General features: G+C 38.6%; 2 protein-coding genes across 2 annotated transcripts; both read left to right on the top strand.

Moving 5' to 3' along the window:
• The first annotated feature begins 8,114 nt into the window (after window positions 1–8,114).
• LOC109240470 (centlein-like) lies at window positions 8,115–12,570 on the top strand. Its single transcript, XM_019407124.1, has 6 exons — window positions 8,115–8,557; window positions 8,657–8,929; window positions 11,397–11,557; window positions 11,641–11,746; window positions 11,834–11,950; window positions 12,069–12,570. Exons 1-6 carry the CDS (start codon window positions 8,366–8,368, stop codon window positions 12,204–12,206), a joined length of 987 nt encoding a protein of 328 aa, XP_019262669.1. The 5' UTR covers window positions 8,115–8,365; the 3' UTR covers window positions 12,207–12,570.
• Window positions 12,571–16,886: 4,316 nt separating this feature from the next.
• Window positions 16,887–20,182, top strand: LOC109240469 (28 kDa ribonucleoprotein, chloroplastic). Its single transcript, XM_019407123.1, has 4 exons — window positions 16,887–17,354; window positions 19,281–19,379; window positions 19,475–19,765; window positions 19,881–20,182. Exons 1-4 carry the CDS (start codon window positions 16,983–16,985, stop codon window positions 19,995–19,997), a joined length of 879 nt encoding a protein of 292 aa, XP_019262668.1. The 5' UTR covers window positions 16,887–16,982; the 3' UTR covers window positions 19,998–20,182.
• Window positions 20,183–20,538: the final 356 nt, after the last annotated feature.

Below are 20,538 nucleotides of genomic sequence, written 5' to 3'. Positions count from 1 at the left end.
AGTATTGGGATGGAGGTGGTGATGTGGGTGTGTTCCCAGTGCGTTGCTTAGGATATCGCCCATTGGTATTAGCCATAGAGCTCCATGCCCAGCCTCATTCCCCCATGACTATCTGAGCCATATCTAACGGGTTTTGAATTTGGTGGATAACTTCTTGGTTGTAGATTATCATGGTGAAGGTCGGCGCATGCTTCTGGAGACCCAATTCTAGCCATGATTGAGGTGTGTGGTACGAGTTCAGAATTTGGGAGGTGTGTGTGATGGGGTAGGTTTGTGGAGGAGGAATGTTGTGTTGCATGTTCTAGGGAAGGAGGTTGTGGAGGTTTAGTGGTCTGTAAGGGAGACGAGAGTGGCGTTAATGGTGCATGCGTCTGGTGAAAGTACGAGTGAGGCTCTCCATTTGAAGGATTTGGAGAGAGAGAAGTAGGGGGCTGTGTGAGACATTGGAATGATTACTTCTGAAAGTGAAGGATAATTTGGAGTGATAGCAATGGTGGAAACGGGCGGTAACTCAATACATGGGGGTAAAAGTTCTAGGTTATTGGGCTTTTCACGTGGGCCTATAGGTTCCGTGTGGGTAACTTTTGGGGAAGATTGTGTATTGAAGGAGTGAGTGACAGTGGGCTCTAAGTGTTGCGGTGAATTATGATGATCTACCGTCTGATTAGATGGGCTAGCTATAGGGTTGTCATGTTGGTAGATTGGTGTGTGGTGATTGGTCGAGAGAGGATATGGTGATGATGTGGAATCCCTTAAGTATAGCTGAGTGTTATTTTGATCACTATTCATGAGCGTGTCGTGGCTGGGCGTGACAAATATATGAGTGAGTGTTTCTTGGGCTTCAAATGCATGTGGAGTTTCGAATAATGAGACATTGGGCTCATGGGGTGCTCCGGTTGGGCCTGCTGGGCTTGTTGTGCTTGAGGAACTATTGTACTCGTGTCTATTTCCATAGGTAAATTTATATCCGCATTATTTAATAAATGAAAAGAATTAATCATATTGAAGAGCGTATGGTTAGTAGAGCCAATACCTGTTGTGCGTCCTTTAGGGTAGTTGACCATATCAGTAGTGGGCTTAGCTGTGGGCCCCTGTTGGCCCGCCGTCATACTAGTGTTGTCATTTTGAATTTAGTTCTGGTTGATCACGTACTGAGGATTGAACATTGGGATTTTTGGGAAGAGTAGGATGGGTGGAGCGGAGATGTACGTGCATGTTTTATTTGGATGGCCCAATCTACCACAAAGGGTGCGGAGCATGTTGAGGCCCTCATATAATATTTGTTGCCAATGAGTCCCTATAAATATGTAGGATTTAAGAGGTTTCTCAAGGGGAACCTCAATACAAATTCTAGTGCATCGTCCTCGTGTGGTAGATGAAGTGCATGTATCGACCTTAAGTAATTTACCTAATTTGTTACCTAACTCGTTGGAGTATGTCTAAATCGTAGAACCCCGTGGGTAGTTCAGGGAGGCGGCTCCATATAGCTGAATATGTTAGAGGGGCTGCAGAGGCAATGAATTTGCGTTCCCACTTGCGGACAGATAAAAGATGATTAAGGATAAACCATGGTACATCATGTAGAACATTTGCCATATTTTTCTCCTTCTGAAATTTAATGAGGAAGAATTCGTGTCCCAGGTCAATTAAATTGAAAAGTTCAGTAGGTTGCCATAGGGACTGTAATTTTTGTTTAAGGGATAGATGGCCCACTTTTCAACCAAATACCTTAATAATTATTAAGTACCGTCAAGGGTAATATAATCTGGATTTGTCAGTGCTGGTAAGTGGAATAAAGTTATCATTGAGGGTGTCCGATGAGATTTCATCAGATAAATCTAAGTGGCACTTCTTGAGTTGCAAGGATAGCTGGGGTAATTGAGTGTTGGTTAATAGCGTGCTCATACACGAGGTAGTGTGTTGTGCTGGTTGAGATTGGTTCATTATCTCGATGTTCATGGAAGTGTTCATGATGTAAAGATGAGAGTTTGTGAGGGTGTGTGAAGAGGTAAATTAATTGTTCTAGTTTAGTCTCCCTAGTCCTAAAGAGAAGTGGGAGAATCTCTCTCTAACCCATGATTTCAACCTTAGTTTTTTGTATTACTCCACCTAGCTAGCTTAGTTTGACAGTACCATTATCAAAATAAAAACTTAAATATTTTAGAGTAATTCTTTCTTTCCCCTATGGGTAATAACTAAAGTGTAACCTAGTTGGTTACTTTGATCGATAATTTTACGTTTTAACTTCCAAAAAGAGTTATGAACATGCAAGAATAATTAAGTTAAAATTTGCCATTCAACAAAGTTTGTGAATAATTTAACTACATAGGTAGAATGAAGATTTTGCCAAATTTTGAAAATCGAACAAAATTTGTGAACAATTGAACAATACATGCAATATTTCTCCCTCCCGTAGAACTTTTGAATAATTTAATAACATATGTAGAATAAAGTTAATATCAAGTTTTGCCTGTCTGAAAAAACATATGAATACGAAAACAAGATTTGTCAATTGGACAAAACTCGTGAACAATTCAATAGTACCGAATTTTGCCGGACAATTTGGTTAACCCACAAAATTTGTGAACAATTGAACAAGTTAGTATTTTCATTATTCCGGTTGTGTAGCCAATTTGTCTATTCGTCCGGTCGTGTAGCAGGGCTATTTTCGCGAAGCTTCCTTAAACGGGAATATATAAAATGTAAACAATGAACTCAAATCATCTTATTTGTGCAAATCACCCCACAAAGCTTTGGGCTACATCAGGGCTCACCTTTGGAAGCGTAGGACTAAGCTCGTTAAAATAGCACGGTATAGCCAGTTTTCGGACTGGTCATTCAAAAATAGCCAGCGTTTACCAAGTCAATGAAAAATAGCCACTATTTTGCTACAGTAGAGACCGGTCCAGCATAATATACTGGAATACGGTGCACCTGTGCATGAACTCCAGCATATTATGCTGGACCGGTATACTTTGCTGGCTTCAGTATAATATACTGGAGACTGGAGCACCGGTGCTCCAAACTCCAATATATTATGCTGGACCGGTATACTTGCTGGAACTCCAGTATATTATGCTGGAGTTCTAACGTACTTATGCTGGAACTCCAGCATAATATACTGGCGTGTTTTCCGGGTTTTGAACAGTGTTTTCGGCCAGATTTTTTTTTACATGAAAAGTGGCTAAATTTCGATTACTTTTGAAACTGGGCTATTTTTGAACGGCCAGTTGTAAATCTGGCTATTTTTGAATTTCACCCACTAAGCCCAATACTCATGTGTGTTTTCTAGAAATGATTTTTTAAAAAAATATTTTTTTCAAAAGTATTTTTGGTGAGAAATAGGTATTTGACTAATTAATTGAAAAAATACTTCTGAGCAGCAAAGTACTTCAACTTTTAAAAAAAATATTAGTTAAATAAAATAGAGAAATTTTCATAAAGCATTATCTTTTAGTAGTAATTAGCCATCTATAGATACCATTTGCTATATTACGGATTATAGATACCTTTTCTGTGGTATTATGATTTATTTGATGTATTTAAGCTATTGTATTCATGAATACAGTAGCAAAAATAGGCGTGAATCAGGGAAGTTCAGCTAATCAATTGTTGTATTCGAGTGTATTCGACTGTATTCATGGCGAGAAACATGGGATTATAGCTGGACAGATTACTGTATTCGACTGTATTCACGGCGTGAAACAGGAGATTACACTGTTTTAGACGGAAAGTGTATCAATTAACATAATAGACTGCTAATATAACTCAACAAACTCAATTATAACACACAAAATTTGTATTTCCGGTTATAAAAAAGATTCTCAACTAGAAAAAACCCCAAAAACATAGCAATCTTCAGAGAAATTATATAATACATCTGAATACATAAATTATATTAATTGAAAAAACATATGAATACATAGAATACAGCGGGATACATTGAAAAAAAGACAGTGAATACAATGAAATACACGGAATACAGCGAGATATATTGAATTACAATGAAAAAAAGACAATGAATACAATGAAATACATGAAAATACTGCGTGATACGTTGAAAATACATTGAAATATATAACAAAAAATCAAGTTGCTCAATCCCAAACTCCGTCGTCTTTGCTCAACAACAAACCCTAGTTTCCGCCGTGTAGCCAAATAGTCCTTCCATCTTCAAAGATCTTGCACGCTCAAACCTAGAGGAAGCAACTGCTTCAACTTGTCGCCTTCTCAAAGTCGGACACACAGAGTGTGTAGAGGTACTTGGAGCAGCGAACCTTGAATTTGACAATATCCATATTCTTCTTGATCTTGACAGATCGTGCATCCTTCCTTAAACTAAAGTTTTTTGGGGTAAGCATAAAAACAATATATTGAGCTGTCAAATTTGTTGAACCAAATTAAACTAAATACTTAGCGAAAAAGAATGATGGTTTGCGTTTTTTTTTGTGTGGGTTAGGGTTTATTGTTGCTGTGGAGAAGAGCGGAAATTTTAATGGGATGGGGGAAGAGAATGGGATGTATCAAAGCGGAGAGAGAAAGAAAAAAGTGTAATTGATTAGCGTATTTAGAGGCTTAGGGCTAGGACAACAACAACAACAACAACTACCCAGTATAGTCCCACAAGGTGGGGTCTGGGGAGGGTAATACGTACACAGGCCTTACCCCTACCCGAAAGGGCAGAGAGGCTATTTCCAATCGACCCTCGGCTCGGGAAAGGAAAAGGAAAGCAAAAACAAAAAACAAAAAGCAAAAGAACATTAGTAACTCCAGCAGAAATCACATAAATAATTATCTAAACATAAACCATAAATAAAATGGCATGCAAATATATCGACCAGTAACTACCATAAAGGGGCACAATACAATACACAGATCATCTATGGAGAGCCCTACCAAACCCACCCCCCAGCCCCGGGACAGAAGTACGAAAAATTCTAGACGCCCCTATCCTGCAATCCTGATTCTAGACCTCCAAACTTTCCTGTCCAGGGCCATGTCCTCGGAAATCCGCATTCTAGCCATGTCCTGCCTAATCACCTCTCCCAATACCTCTTGGGCCTCCCTCTGCCTCGACTCGCGCCAACCACCGCTAGCCGCTCACAACTCCTAACCGGGGCAACGGGGCTTCTCCTCCGCACATGCCCGTACCACCTGAGCCTCGCTTCCCGTATCTTCTCATTTACTGGGGCCACCCCTACCTTCTCCCGAATAACTTCATTCCTAATCCTATCTAACCTGGTGAGCCCGCACATCCACCTGAGCATCCTCATCTCCGCAACCTTCATTCTCTGGACATGGGAGTTCTTCACCGGTCAGCACTCAGCCCCATACAACATGGCAGGTCTAACCACAGCTCTATATAACTTCCTCTTGAGTTTATGTGGCACTTTCTTGTCACACAAGACTCCTGATGCAAGCCTCCATTTTGACCACCCCGCCCCTATACGGTGAGTGACATCCCCGTCGATCTCTCCGTCCCCCTGAATCACCGACCCAAGATATCTGAAACTGTCCCTCTTGGCGATGACCTGAGAACCAAGCTTGACGTCCCTGCCTACTTCGCTCGGCTCGGCGCTAAACTTGCACTCCAGGTACTCTGTCTTAGCCTTGCTTAGTTTGAAACCCTTGGACTCGAGAGTCTGCCTCCAGACCTCCAACCTCTCGTTAACACCGACCCTCTTCTCGTCTATCAGGACTATGTCATCAGCAAATAGCATACACCATGGCACATCCCCTTGAATATGGCGTGTTATAGCATCCATCACCAAAGCAAATAAGAGAGGGCTAAGTGCAGATCCTGGATGAAGCCCCATTACCACCGGGAAATGGTCTGAGTCGCCACCCACCGTCCTAACCCTAGTCTTAGCTCCATCGTACATGTCCTTGGTCACTCTGATGTAGGCTTCCGGCACGCTCTTCGCCTCCAGACACCTCCATAGCACCTCCCTTGGGATCTTGTCGTACGCCTTCTCCAAGTCAATAAACACCATGTGCAGGTCCTTCTTCTTATCCCTGAAGTGTTCCACCAATCTCCTGACAAGGTGGATAGCTTCTGTAGTGGAGCGGCCCGGCATGAAACCGAACTGGTTCACGGATATAGACGTCATCTCCCTCACCCTCGCCTCAACCACCCGCTCCCAGACTTTCATGGTGTGGCTTAGTAATTTGATACCCCTATAGTTGTTACAACACTGGATATCCCCTTTGTTCTTATACACGGGCACCACTGTACACCACCTCCACTCCTCCGGCATCTTCTTAGTCCTGAAGATCACATTGAACAACCTGGACAGCCACTCTACCCCTGGCCTACCTATGCATTTCCAGAACTCCACCGGGATTTCGTCTGGCCCGGTCGCTCGACCCCTACTCATCCTACGCAAAGCCCCCACGACCTCCTCCACCCTAATGCGCCTGCAGTACCCAAGGTCTCTATGACACTCTGAATTCCCCAACTCCCCTAGCTCTACGTCTCGATCCCCCTCCTCGTTAAGCAGGTCTCGAAAGTACGCCTGCCACCTCTGCTTGACTTGAGACTCCCCCATCAGAACTCTACCATCCTCGTCCTTGATGCACCTAACTTGGTCTAGATCCCGTGCCTTCCTCTCCCTCACTTTAGCCAACCTGAATAACTTCCTGTCCCCGCCTTTCTCCCCCAATTCCTCGTACATGCGACCAAACGCCGCATCTTTTGCTTCCGTGACCGCCAGCTTCACTTCCTTCCTCGCCACCTTGTAGTTCTGCCTGTTGACTCTCCTTTCTTCCTCGCTTGAGCTCCCTGCTAACTTAGCAAACGCCGCCTTCTTCGCCTCCACTTTTCCTTGGACTACATCGTTCCACCACCAGTCACCTTGATGTCTGCCTGAATAGCCCTTGGATACCCCGAGCACATCCCGCGCTGCCTCCCTTACCAAGTTCGCCGTCACTGACCACATTGCGTCCGCTTCCCCAGAACTTCTCCAAGCTCCACCATCAGCTAACCTCCTCTCCAACTCCTGGGCTTTCTCCTTAGTCAAAGCTCCCCATCTAATCCGCGGCCTGCCCCGAGCACCCCTCCTCTTCCTCTTCACCCAGAGACCGACATCCATCACTAGGAGTCTATGAAGAGTCGAAAGGGACTCTCTCGGGATAACCTTACAGTCCTTGCACAACCCTCTATCGCTCCTTCTGAGGAGGAGGTAATCAATCTGAGTCCTCGCCGCCGAACTTTTGAAAGTAACCAAATGCTCCTCCCTCTTCTGAAATGACGAGTTTGCAATCAAAAGCTCGAAAGCCCTGGCGAAATCAAGCAGCGAAGTGCCTCCTCCGTTCCTAACCCCAAGGCCAAAGTCACCATGCACCTCACCATAACCACCAGCATCAGCCCCAATATGACCATTAAAATCCCCTCCAATAACTAACTTCTCAGATTGGGGAATACTACTCACCAACTCGTCCAAGCCCTCCCAAAAGCACCTCTTAACCTCCTCGTCTAGGCCTGCTTGCGGCGCGTAAGCGCTGATGACATTGAGGACGCAACCACCAATAACCAACTTAATAGACATTAACCTATCGTTCACTCGCCTAACCTCCACCACGGACTCCCTAAGATCCCTATCCACCAAGATACCCACTCCATTCTTACCCCTCACGACCCTAGAATACCACAGCTTAAACCCGTCTACATTCCTCGCCTTCGACCCTTTCCACCTAGTCTCCTGCACACAAGCTATCCTGACCCTCCTTTTCTGAAGAATCTTCGCCAACTCAATGGACTTACCGTCAGGGTACCTATGTTCCACGACCCGATCCTCAATCTATGAGCGCCCGCTATCCCCTTCCCACCCTTGCCTCCCGCCCCACCCACAGAGCCGCTCCCTGCCCCCCTGCTCACCCCCACCACTACCCCCGCCCGCTAAAATTAAATATTTTGCTATAAACCTTAAAATATATCTATAGAATATAATTTTTTTAAATGGTATTTATTTAAAATAAATATGGTGTTAGCAAAGGAGGTAAAAATTCCAAACAAATACTTTTCAACTTGAAAAAACTTGACCGAACACACTATTAGTTGGCCCAGGCCTTTACTAGGATCCGCAGGTCCCACCATGAGTCCCAAACAGATCTGTAACGGCTAGCGCTTCCCACTTCCCATTTCAAAATCTAAACAAATCATAAGAAAATAGTAATTCAGACCCCAAAACCCCTCATTTCAGACCAAAACCGCTCTTCCGCTCTCACTTCTCAAAACTCTCACATCAAATTCCGATAACACAAAAATCGTCGTTAGATTGATTTTCATTCCGCAATTGTTCCAATCGCCGGTAAACTTTGAATCAGAATTTTGTGTTCATTTTTAGGGTTTATTGAAGTCTGAAAGATGGATCTTTCACAAGAAACGGAAGATTACATTCGTGAATCGATCGAGGACTCTCTTGGCCTCCCTGTTTCCGAAGAAACAATTCAATTAAAGCTTCGTGCCTCTGAAGAATCCCTTACTCGCCTTCACAGTCAATATCTGTCTCTACAAGCCAAATTGAAAGAGAAAGATGCAACAATCGAGCGCACTAGGGTTTTTACCTTAATACTCTCCTCTTTGATTTTTTTAAAAGAAAACTCATATGTTTGTTATAAATATTGATTATTAATTGTTAATGTTGTTACTCGTTAGGCTGAGTCAAGTATGAATGCATCAGCATTGAAGAAGTTTGTGGAGGAAAATCAGAGATTGGCGGTGGAGTGTTCGAACTTGTTGGCACAGTGCAAGAGGTGGGAGAAAGAGTGCTCTTTATATGATCATGATCGCGAGGCGTTAATGGATTTTGGAAATGAGGCGGATGAGAGAGCCAAGGAAGCTGAGATTCGAGTTCATGATTTGGAGGAGGAGGTTCGGAAGTTATCTGAGGAATTGCATTTTTACAAGTCAAAATATGAGGCCCAACTGGTATGTCATGTAATTTTTTTTTCCCCTCTTTTGGTTCTCTTCCATGTTTAACTTCTGTTGAATTTGATGTTATGTGGTGTACATTGATGAATTGTTCGTAGCTCGCATATCAGGCCAATATGGAGGGGTAAGGGGTAGCGGTAGCGGTAACGATAGGGTTTAAATTTGATTTTATGCTGAATGTACTAACACAGGTGACATGTCTCTGAATGGTGTTTAAGTTTAGATTCAAAGTATTTTTGAACTTGATCAACGTTGAAACAAAATGATTTAGGGACCCTATAGTGTCGAGCTTGAGAAGGTTGTCTCTACTCATTTTCAGAAGAAGTACTTAATAATTAGTTGTATTGTCTGTTGATAATATAACAACAGTCTCATTAGGATAAACTAAGCTTTTGGGATTTTGTGAATTAATTACATTCTCTATCGATAATTATGTTACTCTTTATCTTTTACATCAAAATTGCTGTATGATATTCATGATGTGATTGTCTAATGATGCTCTATACATTTGTTATTTTCATGCTCTATGGATTGTATTTCGTTGGCTCTTTCCTATTAAACTTGACTTACTCAATGTTAGCAGAAATTAGTTGTTCACAGAAAATCCTCTTAACCTGCCTCTTCTCCGGCAGCATGTAGCATGTAGCATTTGTTCATCACTTCCATCACAAATAGGATATAAAACAGGGAAAGGTGAAATTATTAGACAAGTGAAGATATTTTGGTGGCATGTAGTAGTTGAATGCATTTTGGCTGGATACTTCACAACCTAATAATTGCTTTTTGGCTGTCATAAAGTAACGTCCATGACTTTTAGATCTCAACTACTGGCACTTTTATTGGTGACTTATATTCTGTCAGGGCAGCGCTAGAAACATCTGAGGCAATGCTTCATGAAAAGAATTCTGTGGTGATATTATAGGTTTCTCATTAGACTATCACTTCCATATTGAGGGTTCTAATGCCCTTGAGCTTGAGAATCCAGGGAGGGATTCATGATAGAGTTTCCCGCTCAAAATCCAATTTATAGGGTTTTCCCTCTTTTAGGTACGTTACGTTACGTTACGTACGTTACGTACGTACGTTACGTAGTACCGTTAGTTACGGTAGTACCGTTAGTTACGTTACGTTACGTACGTACGGTACGTACGTAGTACCGTAGTTAAGTACGTAGTAGTACGTAGTATACGTATTACGTACGTAGTAACGTAGTTACGTACGTTACGTAGTAGTACGTTATACGTTACGTTACGTACGTAGTACGTACTACGTAGTTACGTAGTACGTTAGTAGTTACGTACGTTAGTACGTACGTTAGACGTTACGTACGTAAGTACCGTACGTAGTAGTACTAGTACGTAGTACGTAGTTACGTACTTAACGTTACGTTAGTTACGTTAGTTACGTTACGTTAGTTACGTTAGTTAGGTACGTAGTAGTACGTAAGTTAAGTTAGTAAGGTAGTAACGTAAGTATAGTACGTACGTAGTAGTAAGTACGTACGTTAGTACGTAGTAGTAAGTACGTAGTAGTAAGTAACGTAGTACGTACGTAGTACGTAAGTAGTACGTACGTAGGTACGTAAGTAGTAAGTAGTAGTAGTTAGTACGTAAGTAGTAGTACGTAGGTAGGTAGGTACGTAAGTAGTAAGTAGTAGTAGTTAGTACTAAGTAAGTAGTAGTACGAGAGAGAGAGAGAGAGAGAGAGCGGGGGGGGGGGATAGAACCTACTGGTAATATTGAGAGGAGGAGCCGTACATGAAAGTCATTGCCTGCCATATGTTGTCACTGTCTAGGTTCTAATATGGAGTGATTTCTTTTTTCCATTTCTTGCTTCATTAGACTTTGTTTCTATTTCTATTGTATGATGCGCTAGGTTTTGTCTAAGAGTAGGCACCTTTTCCATTACATTTCCTACTATTCTTTATAGGTTTTTTCTTCTTTTTGTTTTTTGATATTATATGATGTGGTATTATGGAACAAATAAAATAAAATAATAGTAGAACTTAAATAAAATTTATTTATATTTATTTTTGCTCAACAGCCTTTCAGTATATTTCAAATCCTAGATTTATGGGATTATGAATCCAACACCTAGATCCAGTTTCAGATACTCAGATGGGAATCCATTAATATAACATAAGGTAATGAAACTCCTGTCTGGACTTCTGTTGACAGTGGGAGGGCTTATTCCTTTCTCTATCCCGCAATTCAGGTGTATTTTCTCTAGTGTGATGATTGTTCAGATAATTGGACCCTTCTTCTGAGGATATGTGATTAGCCTGCTGATTATACTTCTAAACATAATTTATTGGCTGCTTGAAGAATAACATGGTCAATGTCGTCTGTCAGTTAGTTGTTATACATCCTATTATTTTGGTGACTCTCTGACACATCTCTAGATTGCAAGACATAGAATCTTTCTTCTGGAGACTAATTTTTTTGGTTACTACCCATACGTGAAGGATGACACAGCCACGGACGATGTTTCTGTGGAAGAAAATCTGCTCGACACTTTGCTGGAAACTCTGATTGGTAAAGATGATGCTGCATCAACAGCACATGCATTTCTGGAGGCAAATGGTGGAATGGAAGTTTGCCAAAGATTGTTGACAAAATGGAAGCGGTGAGTTTTACTTCTGTTTACCCAAGTGTCTACAGTTTCGCAATTGTCTGATTGTCAGCTGAAGTGCCTTTTGATTTTGATAGATTGAGGCCATCGACACAAAAGGCTATTTCTCTGGCTGTTGAGGTCAAGACTCTGCAGAAAGAAAAGGAACATTTGAGGATAAATCTCCATAAAGCTGAAGATGAGGTAAGTAGATTTATATATGGAGAAAAAGCGTTTGATCTCTTGTCGATTATGTAAATTGAAAAAACATGATAATTTTCTGAAATGTAGGTGCAGGTGTTGTTTGAAGAAAACAGAGTTTTGGATAAGGAGAATAAAAGGCTGATAAGGCTATACCAGAAAGAGAAGAACACACCTAGTTCTGTTGGAAAACCTTCTTCTGGCAAGGTGAACTTCTAAGAGTTTCTTTTAGGCTTTTAGCCTAATCTTTTGTTTCCTCTCGATGCGTTATTAGACGCAGCCGTTCATAACTTAATATTTCTGTTTATCTTTAATTGTTCACCAGGGTAACAAAAGGAAATCAAGCCCCAAGATAAGCAGTCCAGTCGAGGGAAAAATTGATTTCAGCGAGGTTGATTCATTGAGGCAGCCTTTATCACCTTTACGAGAAAACTCACCTGAATATAGATCATGCAAGAAGTAGCAGGAGAAGCCTTCCCCTCCCTTGACCAGCTGCAATTTTTTCTTCTCATTTTAGGTTTTTCTTGTATCTAAAAGAAGGGTGTTACGATTCTCGGTAACTGTAAAAAGTAACATACTATGTCATCTTCCCCAAATCGCCTTCAAGAATTTGGTTGTTCTTCCTTGTACTAAGGATGATCGAGAAGCCCGGACATGACGTCTGTTTGCTCTATCGATTGACATATTTTCCTTTTGAAGCATGTTAGGAAAATTCTGATATCGATTTAATTTGGGTGCCTTTCGGATTTTTTTTTTTGGCTTGCATTGTATTGCAATCTAGATATCTTATGTTACTGCTTTATGCTTTATATGGATGATTTGAGCAAGTTCTTGTGTCAAAAGTCAATGGCCTTGATTTCATGATGATCTTGCTCAAAATTCAACTGATTATTTGCCAAGGAACAGACTATTTTACCTTGTCGATATTGTCAAATGTATAGGCTCTAGCCTCTGCATATCGCAATACTTTTCCAAGTTTTGAACTTTTCAACAACAATTTAGTTCCAAATTTATGTTTCGGTCGGATTTGAAAGTGGTTTAGTTGTAGAAGAGTAGATCTTTTTTTATTTCTTTTGGATGACAAATGTGCATTTTTTGCTTTTGCTTTGGAAGAATGAGCTTGTGGGTTTGTTTATACAAAATAACAAAATTGGTTTTGAGCTTGTCTATTTGGAAAATGTCATGTATATGATGAGAGCACATTATCTCTTACAAACATGCTAATGTCTATATTAAGTATCAACCTGCTTCAGTCTATTCAGATTCAGAATGCACCAAATCAAACAAGAAATTGGAAATTGAAATAATGGTGCCAAAATTTTAAAAGCCTAGTGTGGAAATTCAAAATTTGAGTTTTTGCTTGAGATAGAAAAGTTGCTTTATCCATTCTAATCATAATGGATTGTTATACTCAACTATTCAATTCAATTAGTACAGTCAATTTCTTTTATTAATTCAATCAAGTAGTAACCGATCAGTCTAGTAACAAAAAATTCACTATTTTGAATTTGTTATAAATAGAAATGTATTTAATGTGAATGTCTATATTTTAGAGAGATTTTTGGGATTTCACTTCGTGGCTAAATCACTTTTTCCCTATAAATAGGGGGGGTCCTATTCCCATTGTAATTCATCCTAAATCAATAATAATTTTCTCCCCTACATTTCTCTGCAATATTCTTCTTATTCTTTTATTGTTCATAACACGTTATCTGCACGAGACTCTAACCAGTTGAGTAGAAGCTTTGGATTGAGCATAATGATTGTCAATTATTCCATGAACTTCCTTGATGATTAAATTCTGGATTTAAGGTAAGTATTTTACTTTATTTTTCTCTTTTAAATTCTTGAAATTCTATAATTTGATTTTAAATACAAGCAAAGATTATAACTCTAATGGAGTTTGTAAGAAATTATAAGCACCTGAAGTGGTAAAATTTCTATGCTTTGCCATGATTAAATTCATGTATGATTGTGGACAAAGAAGTAGAAACCCGTCCATTGAATTTGTTTCATTCTCATTCTCTTAAGAGAATGTGGTAGCAATATGTAATAAGCCTAAAAGAAGACAAAATTATTACCGTGAAGGTATCAATGGATGTGGACGTGGCAATAGACGAAATTATAATCGTCATCATTATAGTAATGAGAATAATAAGGATTCTCAAATAATCCTTCACTTTGTGAAAGTAATATTTGCCATCATTTGACATGAGATTTTGTGTAGCACATATAAATGATTATGGTCCATTCATGATGTAAATGTGATAACATGTGATTTATGAATACATATTCATTCTTGGAAGAATATGAACGTGCTAGCGGTAGTGAATATACCGCACTCACCTCTAGAAGGAGGTTTGAGAAGAAATAAGAAAATAATGTCATTATTATGGCATGAATAATCATTGGTCACGTACCTATTGTACGCTAAAATAAATTGGTAATGTGATTATTAAAGGACAACATTGATGCAAGAAACAAATCTTGCATATAATTTTGACCACTACCATAATGGTATAACTTTCTCTTTGAAAGAGATATTCACCATATGGATGTTGATGAATATGTGGTAGTACAAATTAATTGAGAACTCTGGACCAGCCAATTATACTATTTTGGAGAAACACAATTGATTACCAATAAGGTATTGTGTTGTAGTAAGTCTCAAAGAAACTTATTGAGTTTCTAAAGTATTCGCGAAAGCGTTTGGTTATATTGAGACTATAAATAATGAGAAGACTTAATATCTTCCATTAGTACAACTACTAGCGGCGCATTATGTATGTGAAAAGCTACCCGCTTTATTCTCCAGTTTGTACAACACAAATAAAAGATGCCACAATAAAGTAGAAGTTTATTGATATAAAAACCCATATCATAATAAACTTGGAGTTTATTTATAATTGCACATGTCATGGTATAAACCTAACGTTTATCAATAGATAATTTATCCAGTTGGCATAATTGATTTAGCCATGTTAATTTAAGTATAATGTGCAAAACTAAAAGAGAATTCACATGGATAAATATTAAAGAACTAGAAAGTTCTTTGCGAATTCTCTTACATTACTTGTTCTCATTAGTTAATAGACCAACTAAAATTGGGATTGGATCACATGAATACTGAAAATATCAAAGGTGAATATGAGCTCATTCACCTGCCATGTATATCACATAAGATGCATCTAGAGATGGTTACATATGCGATTATTATTAACCCAAAACCTGATGTTTGCGAGATAACTTGCTCAATAATTTAATTTTGAGCATAATTTTAAAAATTTCTATTCAAGACAGTTCATCTTGATAAGTTGGTTTACATCACAGTTGGTTTAGCAAAATGATTTATTGAGTGTCTCCACTTGATAGCTAAATTATTGCTTAAGAGAACAAAGATATCTACATCAGTTTGATATACGTTATATACGAAAGTATATTACATTTTCCCCTCATAAGTGGTTCAGGGCCAGGAACCGAATAATTCTTTGTTATTGATGTGCAATGTATATTTTGATTAACACCATAATGCACAAAGATGGGTTCCCAAAATTAAGGAAAAAAGTTAGTTTTTCTAATATGAGGATAAACAGTTTGAGAAAACGTTACGTGGAATGAATTATCATTTGTACATCTAGATTCTCAAATAAGATAATATGAACTTGAAGTTCATAAAAAGATAATTAATCCGCAATATACTACAAAGCATGTTAGGCGCATTTGCTGACCCAAAGAAAGTAACTATATTCTTACTGTAAATGCTCCTATTAAGTCCTAGAAGGACAAAGTCTATAGTACGCTTAAAGCATATAGACAAATCGGTTTCAAATAAACTTCTTGATAAAGAGGATGAGCAAATGATCAAAATGATCATAATAAAGGAGGCAAGTGATCTAGAATATCACATGACATAACACTTCATAAAATCTCATGAGAGATTCAGGTACCTGATTATATGAATGAAGAGATCTCTATGTTATGTCTTTATGAAAATTAAGGATGCTGGAACCGACATAAATGTTTGTCGACTACATCTATGATAGCGCTAAGTACAGATGAGGATCTTAAGCATGTCGAATACAGGCATAAAAATATTGGCCAAACGGAAGAGACAAAATTTGACTATAATTGGTTTCATGTGAAAGACATGTAATTTTTGACCTGCATATCAAACACCTGGAAGTATAAAGTCAATGGTGTGTGCAATCACTTTTATCTATCTTATATGTCTAACATGCATGAAAACTTGATATGCATCTAAGGTCTATTTTATATGGTGTATATGACTTAACTTTTATGATAATCCCCGAAGGATTTAAATCGCTTAAAGCATATAGAATTCTTGGTCCTGAAGTATCACATCCTAAGTGCAATTTGTGCACATATGTATCTTGCTATAACTATAAGCATGATAATGTGATAGCGAGAATACCTCTATGAAGATATTGAAAAGGCTATTCCACGACATTATATGAAGAGATTACATATATACAAGACTGGTGATTTCAAGGTGCAACATATTCATTGAAGTGATAATATGGCTGATTTGTTCACCAAATCTCTATCGATGTCAACCTTCAAGAAGCTAGTGTACAAGATTTGGATGCGACGACTCAAAGATGTGAATTGATGCTCTCATCAAGGGGAGTTAATACGCGCTGTACTCTTTTTCCTTTACAAGGTTGGGTTTTCCTTGTAAGGTTTTTAATGAGGCTACCAAAATGCGTATTGTTAGATATGTGTACTCTTTTTCCTTCTCTAGAAATTTTTTCCCACTGAGTTTTATTTTAGTTAAGGTTTAAGGAGACACATTATTTGTTGAATAGACATTCAAGGGGGAGTGTTATAAATATAAATTATTTAATGTGAATGTCTATATTGTAGAGAGATTTTTGGGATTTTACTTGGTGGCTAAGCTACTCTTTCCCTCTTTCCCTATAAATAGAGGGGTCCTATTCCATTGTAATTCATCCCAAATCAATAAAAATTCTCTCTTCCTGCCTTTCTCTCCGATATTCTTCTTCTTCTTTTATTGTTCATAACAAAATTGTTTTTTTCGACACTATTTGAATTGTTTAATAATAATAAAAATCACTTCTTTTTCCCAACGTAAACAAAAAAAGAATAAAAAGGAAATTGCCGTGTAAATTTCATTTTATGACCCCTTATCCAGTCGTCTCCTTAGTTCCAAATTCTAATTCCAAGCTTTGTCCCGTAAACTATCCCAACTGCAGCTGCAATGGCGTTACTTCGCCTGTTGTCTTCTCCATCTCAGCTTCATTTCTCCACCCCCCAATTTCCTTCTTCTTCTTCACCCGCTTTGTTTCCCTTTCACCACCAATCTACAATTCCCATTTTATCCCCTTCTACCGTTTCTTTGCACATTTCTTCTTTATCCCCATTACTCCCTATTAAACCCCATAAACCCTACCTTTACATCTCCCATTGCTCTTCGTCGGCCCAAACTCCAGAATTGCAACAAGACCAAGAAGAACAATCGGAAGATGAAAGTTCTAGAACAAGAATTCTTGCTCAGAATGCTCCTTGGACTTCCACAGCGGATGACCTTCGCCCTCTGTTTGAGAAATATGGTACTGTTAAGGATATTGAGGTTTGCACCTTTAAAACTTTCTGCTTTTGGTATGGAGAAAGATGTTTTAACTTGTGATATCATTTTCTAGTGTTTGATTGAATATGAAGTAGGGTGAGATATGATAAAAATACATGCTGCAGGATAGGGTATGAAGATAGAGTTTCAGTTATGTTTTGTTAGTACTATTATCTATTGAAAACAATGTCAGCCCTAGAGCTTTGGCCAAGTGGTAAGAGTGCAGCACTTGACGTGTAGGTTAGGTGTGTGTTATAGTTTGGACCCTACGAGACAAAAGTTTGGTATTTAAGTGGAGAGTGGTAGAGACGCGCCATTATCCATCGAGTTGCGAACCGTATGCTACTGGTCCTTGAGGATTTTTGGGTTATAAAAAAGAATATTGAACGCAAGCGAGGGTGTCAACCAGTAGGGGAGCCATGATTTTCATTAAGGGTTGTCAAAATTTAAAGAAGTAAATATACGAAGAAGTCAAGGGGATTCAACATATAGTATATGGATATTAAAAAATAACTTTTACCTATCTAAATAATATAATTTTTCGACAAAGGGGTGTCAATTGGCACCTTTTGGAGCTATGTGGCTCCGCCACTGGTGTCAACCGAAAGAAAAAGTATGCCATTTGCTGAAGCTATGATGCTAATTTATGAAACTAGCGGGGGTGTCAACCGAAAGCTTGAGCTATGGAGAAACATATTAGAGAGTAACAGTTTAAAGATACGTAGAAGTAAGACTGAGTACATGCACTGCAAGTTTGGTCAGCATGAGAAAAGTGAATTGAGGTCTGACCACATGGAATGGTGCCAAAATGCAATTTTTTTTTAGATATCTAGGCTCGTTGTTTCAAGAGAATAGAGTGATAGATGAAGATGTTACTCATAGGATTAAACCGGATGGCTGAAATAGAGAAGTACTATCAAGGTGTTATGTGATAGAGGGATTCTTACCAGGGTGAAAGGTAAATTATAAAACAATTATAAGACCGACTATGTTATATGGTAGTGAATGCTGGGCTGCTAAAGTTCAATATAGCCATAAGATGAGTGTTGGAGAAATGCGAATGCTAAGATGGAATATGTGCAGTCACACAAAATTTGATAAGATAAAAAATGACTCATTCGTCAGAAGGTACAAGTAATACACATTGAGGATACAATAAGAGAAAGTCGGTTGAGATAGTTTGGTCATGTCTTGTGTCGACCTACAGATGCACCGCTTCGTATGTATGAAACTATGGTAGGGGAAAGCTTTAAAAGGGGACGGGATAGGCCTAAAATTTCATGGAAGGAAGTTGTCCCGAAAGACCTAATCAATGCAGACTTAGCTAAAGATAAGGCACATGGAAGAGAAAATACCATATAGGTGATACCTACTAGTTAGGAATAGGTTTTAGACTTGGTAAAGAACTTCTAAATTAATATTATTGTTATTGTTACTGCTACTACTATTTTATATATATATATATATATATATATATATATATATATATATATATATATATATATATATATATAACTTGCACTTTTATTTTATTTTGGTAATGACGATGATATAAGTTTAGCTAAATGAAAGGAATAAGGATTCATATCGCCAACCTCAAGTTGTTTGGGACCGAGTGTTGTTGTTGTTGTAAAAAGAAATATTGAAAACATTGTGAAAATGGAGGTTGAAGCTAGTGTTATGGATTAAGAATTGTAGTATTTGCAAAGGAAACCGACTTACATCCATAAGTTAAAGAAGTCAACTTCATTTCTTTTGATGGAGAAATATTTTGAAGGATATTTTCTCGTACCAAAATGCTAGAAAATGATTTCAATCATGGAAACTATTCTCCGCTGTACCAAATACCCGCCTGAGCTTATTCAGTGTTTTTAAGGTTTGATTATGTATTTTCTGAGATGGGTTTGTTGTCTGTTTTTTCACCTCAAGGTTGCAATGTACAACAAGACCAGAAGCAGGGGTTTAGTCTTTGTCACAATGGGTTCTCATGAGGAAGCTAAGGCAGTTCTTGAAAATCTTGAAGCCTATGTAAGTATCTCTATCATTAACTCTTCCAGAAAAAACTCTATCGGTATTTGATTTTTTGTGCTGAGTTGCATTATTGGATGTTAAAACTTGACCAGGAACTTGAGGGTAGACCATTGAGACTTGCCTGGGCTAAGCCAAAGACTGTGAAACCTTCTTCTCCGCCGCCGTCCAAGCCGCTGCCTGTACACAATGTGTTTGTGGCTAATTTGCATTTTGAAGCAAGGTCTAAGGATCTTATGGAGTTCTTTAAGGCTAATGGGGCAGATGTTGTTTCTGCTGAAGTCATATTCAACAGTGATAATCCAAGACGATCTGCAGGATATGGATTTGTTTCTTTTAACACCAAGGTGGAGGCGGATGCCGCATTATCCTCTTTTGAGGGAAAGGTAATTTTGGGTTTAACTGCTTGTTCCTGTGCTTTATTTGCTCCTTTCTCATGGACTATAATTGTTGCATCTGGTTAATGTCAAAAACCTGATTTAAGTATATCCTTATCCATAGGAATTTATGGGGAGACCAATAAGGGTAGCACACAGTAAAAGATTTCTGAGAGGAGAGACAAAAAAGATTCTCCAGTCCCAAGAAGTATCATCCGAATTGATCTCTGTGGCAGAATAAGCTAAAGCTGTTGGAATTTGAAAGTTATTCCTACGAGGAAGTGAGTTTTCCATGACCCTTTGTTTGTATAGTAGAATTCGGGCAGATATCTTGAAAAATTTTGTATCAGAAATTTTAATATGGCTTCATATACTTCTTGTCGCCTTTGTTATCCTGATTATGTTATGTTTTCTATCTCTTCTTTCTGTTTAGCGTTGAGGAAAAAATATTTAATCAGGTATAAGTTTCAAGACAAATGTTCCCTATGGTAATTGAATGCAATCCGAAGGTGACATATCCTTAAAATTCTCATTGCAAGGGAATCACTAACTATGGGCATATACTCTATGGTATTTCATAGTAACTAATTGCAGTCCCAAAGGTGACATGTCAAATATCATTCAAGTTCTCATTGCAAGAGAACCAGTAATTGTTTGTCTACCCAGATATATGGAAATGCGTGCTTTGGCTAGTTACAGTAAAACAGCAATGCTCTGGCAAATTATAAATCGTTATAGACTTCCCAAGATTTGATATATTAAAACTTGTAATTAAATTTGGA

The sequence above is a fragment of the Nicotiana attenuata genome, unplaced genomic scaffold (genome assembly GCF_001879085.1).
Source record: "Nicotiana attenuata strain UT unplaced genomic scaffold, NIATTr2, whole genome shotgun sequence".
In the NCBI taxonomy this organism is placed as follows: domain Eukaryota; kingdom Viridiplantae; phylum Streptophyta; class Magnoliopsida; order Solanales; family Solanaceae; genus Nicotiana; species Nicotiana attenuata.
This window is presented reverse-complemented; position numbering and strand designations above follow the sequence as displayed.

Excerpts from the sequence above, each read along its gene's own strand:
- LOC109240469 (XM_019407123.1), top strand. The coding sequence starts at position 16,983 with ATGGCGTTACTTCGCCTGTTGTCTTCTCCATCTCAGCTTCATTTCTCC. Across the intron at positions 19,380-19,474 it reads TTGAAAATCTTGAAGCCTAT|GAACTTGAGGGTAGACCATT; the intron begins GTAAGTATCTCT and ends AAACTTGACCAG. Across the intron at positions 19,766-19,880 it reads TATCCTCTTTTGAGGGAAAG|GAATTTATGGGGAGACCAAT; the intron begins GTAATTTTGGGT and ends CCTTATCCATAG.
- LOC109240470 (XM_019407124.1), top strand. The coding sequence starts at position 8,366 with ATGGATCTTTCACAAGAAACGGAAGATTACATTCGTGAATCGATCGAG. Across the intron at positions 8,930-11,396 it reads CAAAATATGAGGCCCAACTG|GATGACACAGCCACGGACGA; the intron begins GTATGTCATGTA and ends CCATACGTGAAG. Across the intron at positions 11,558-11,640 it reads TTGTTGACAAAATGGAAGCG|ATTGAGGCCATCGACACAAA; the intron begins GTGAGTTTTACT and ends TGATTTTGATAG.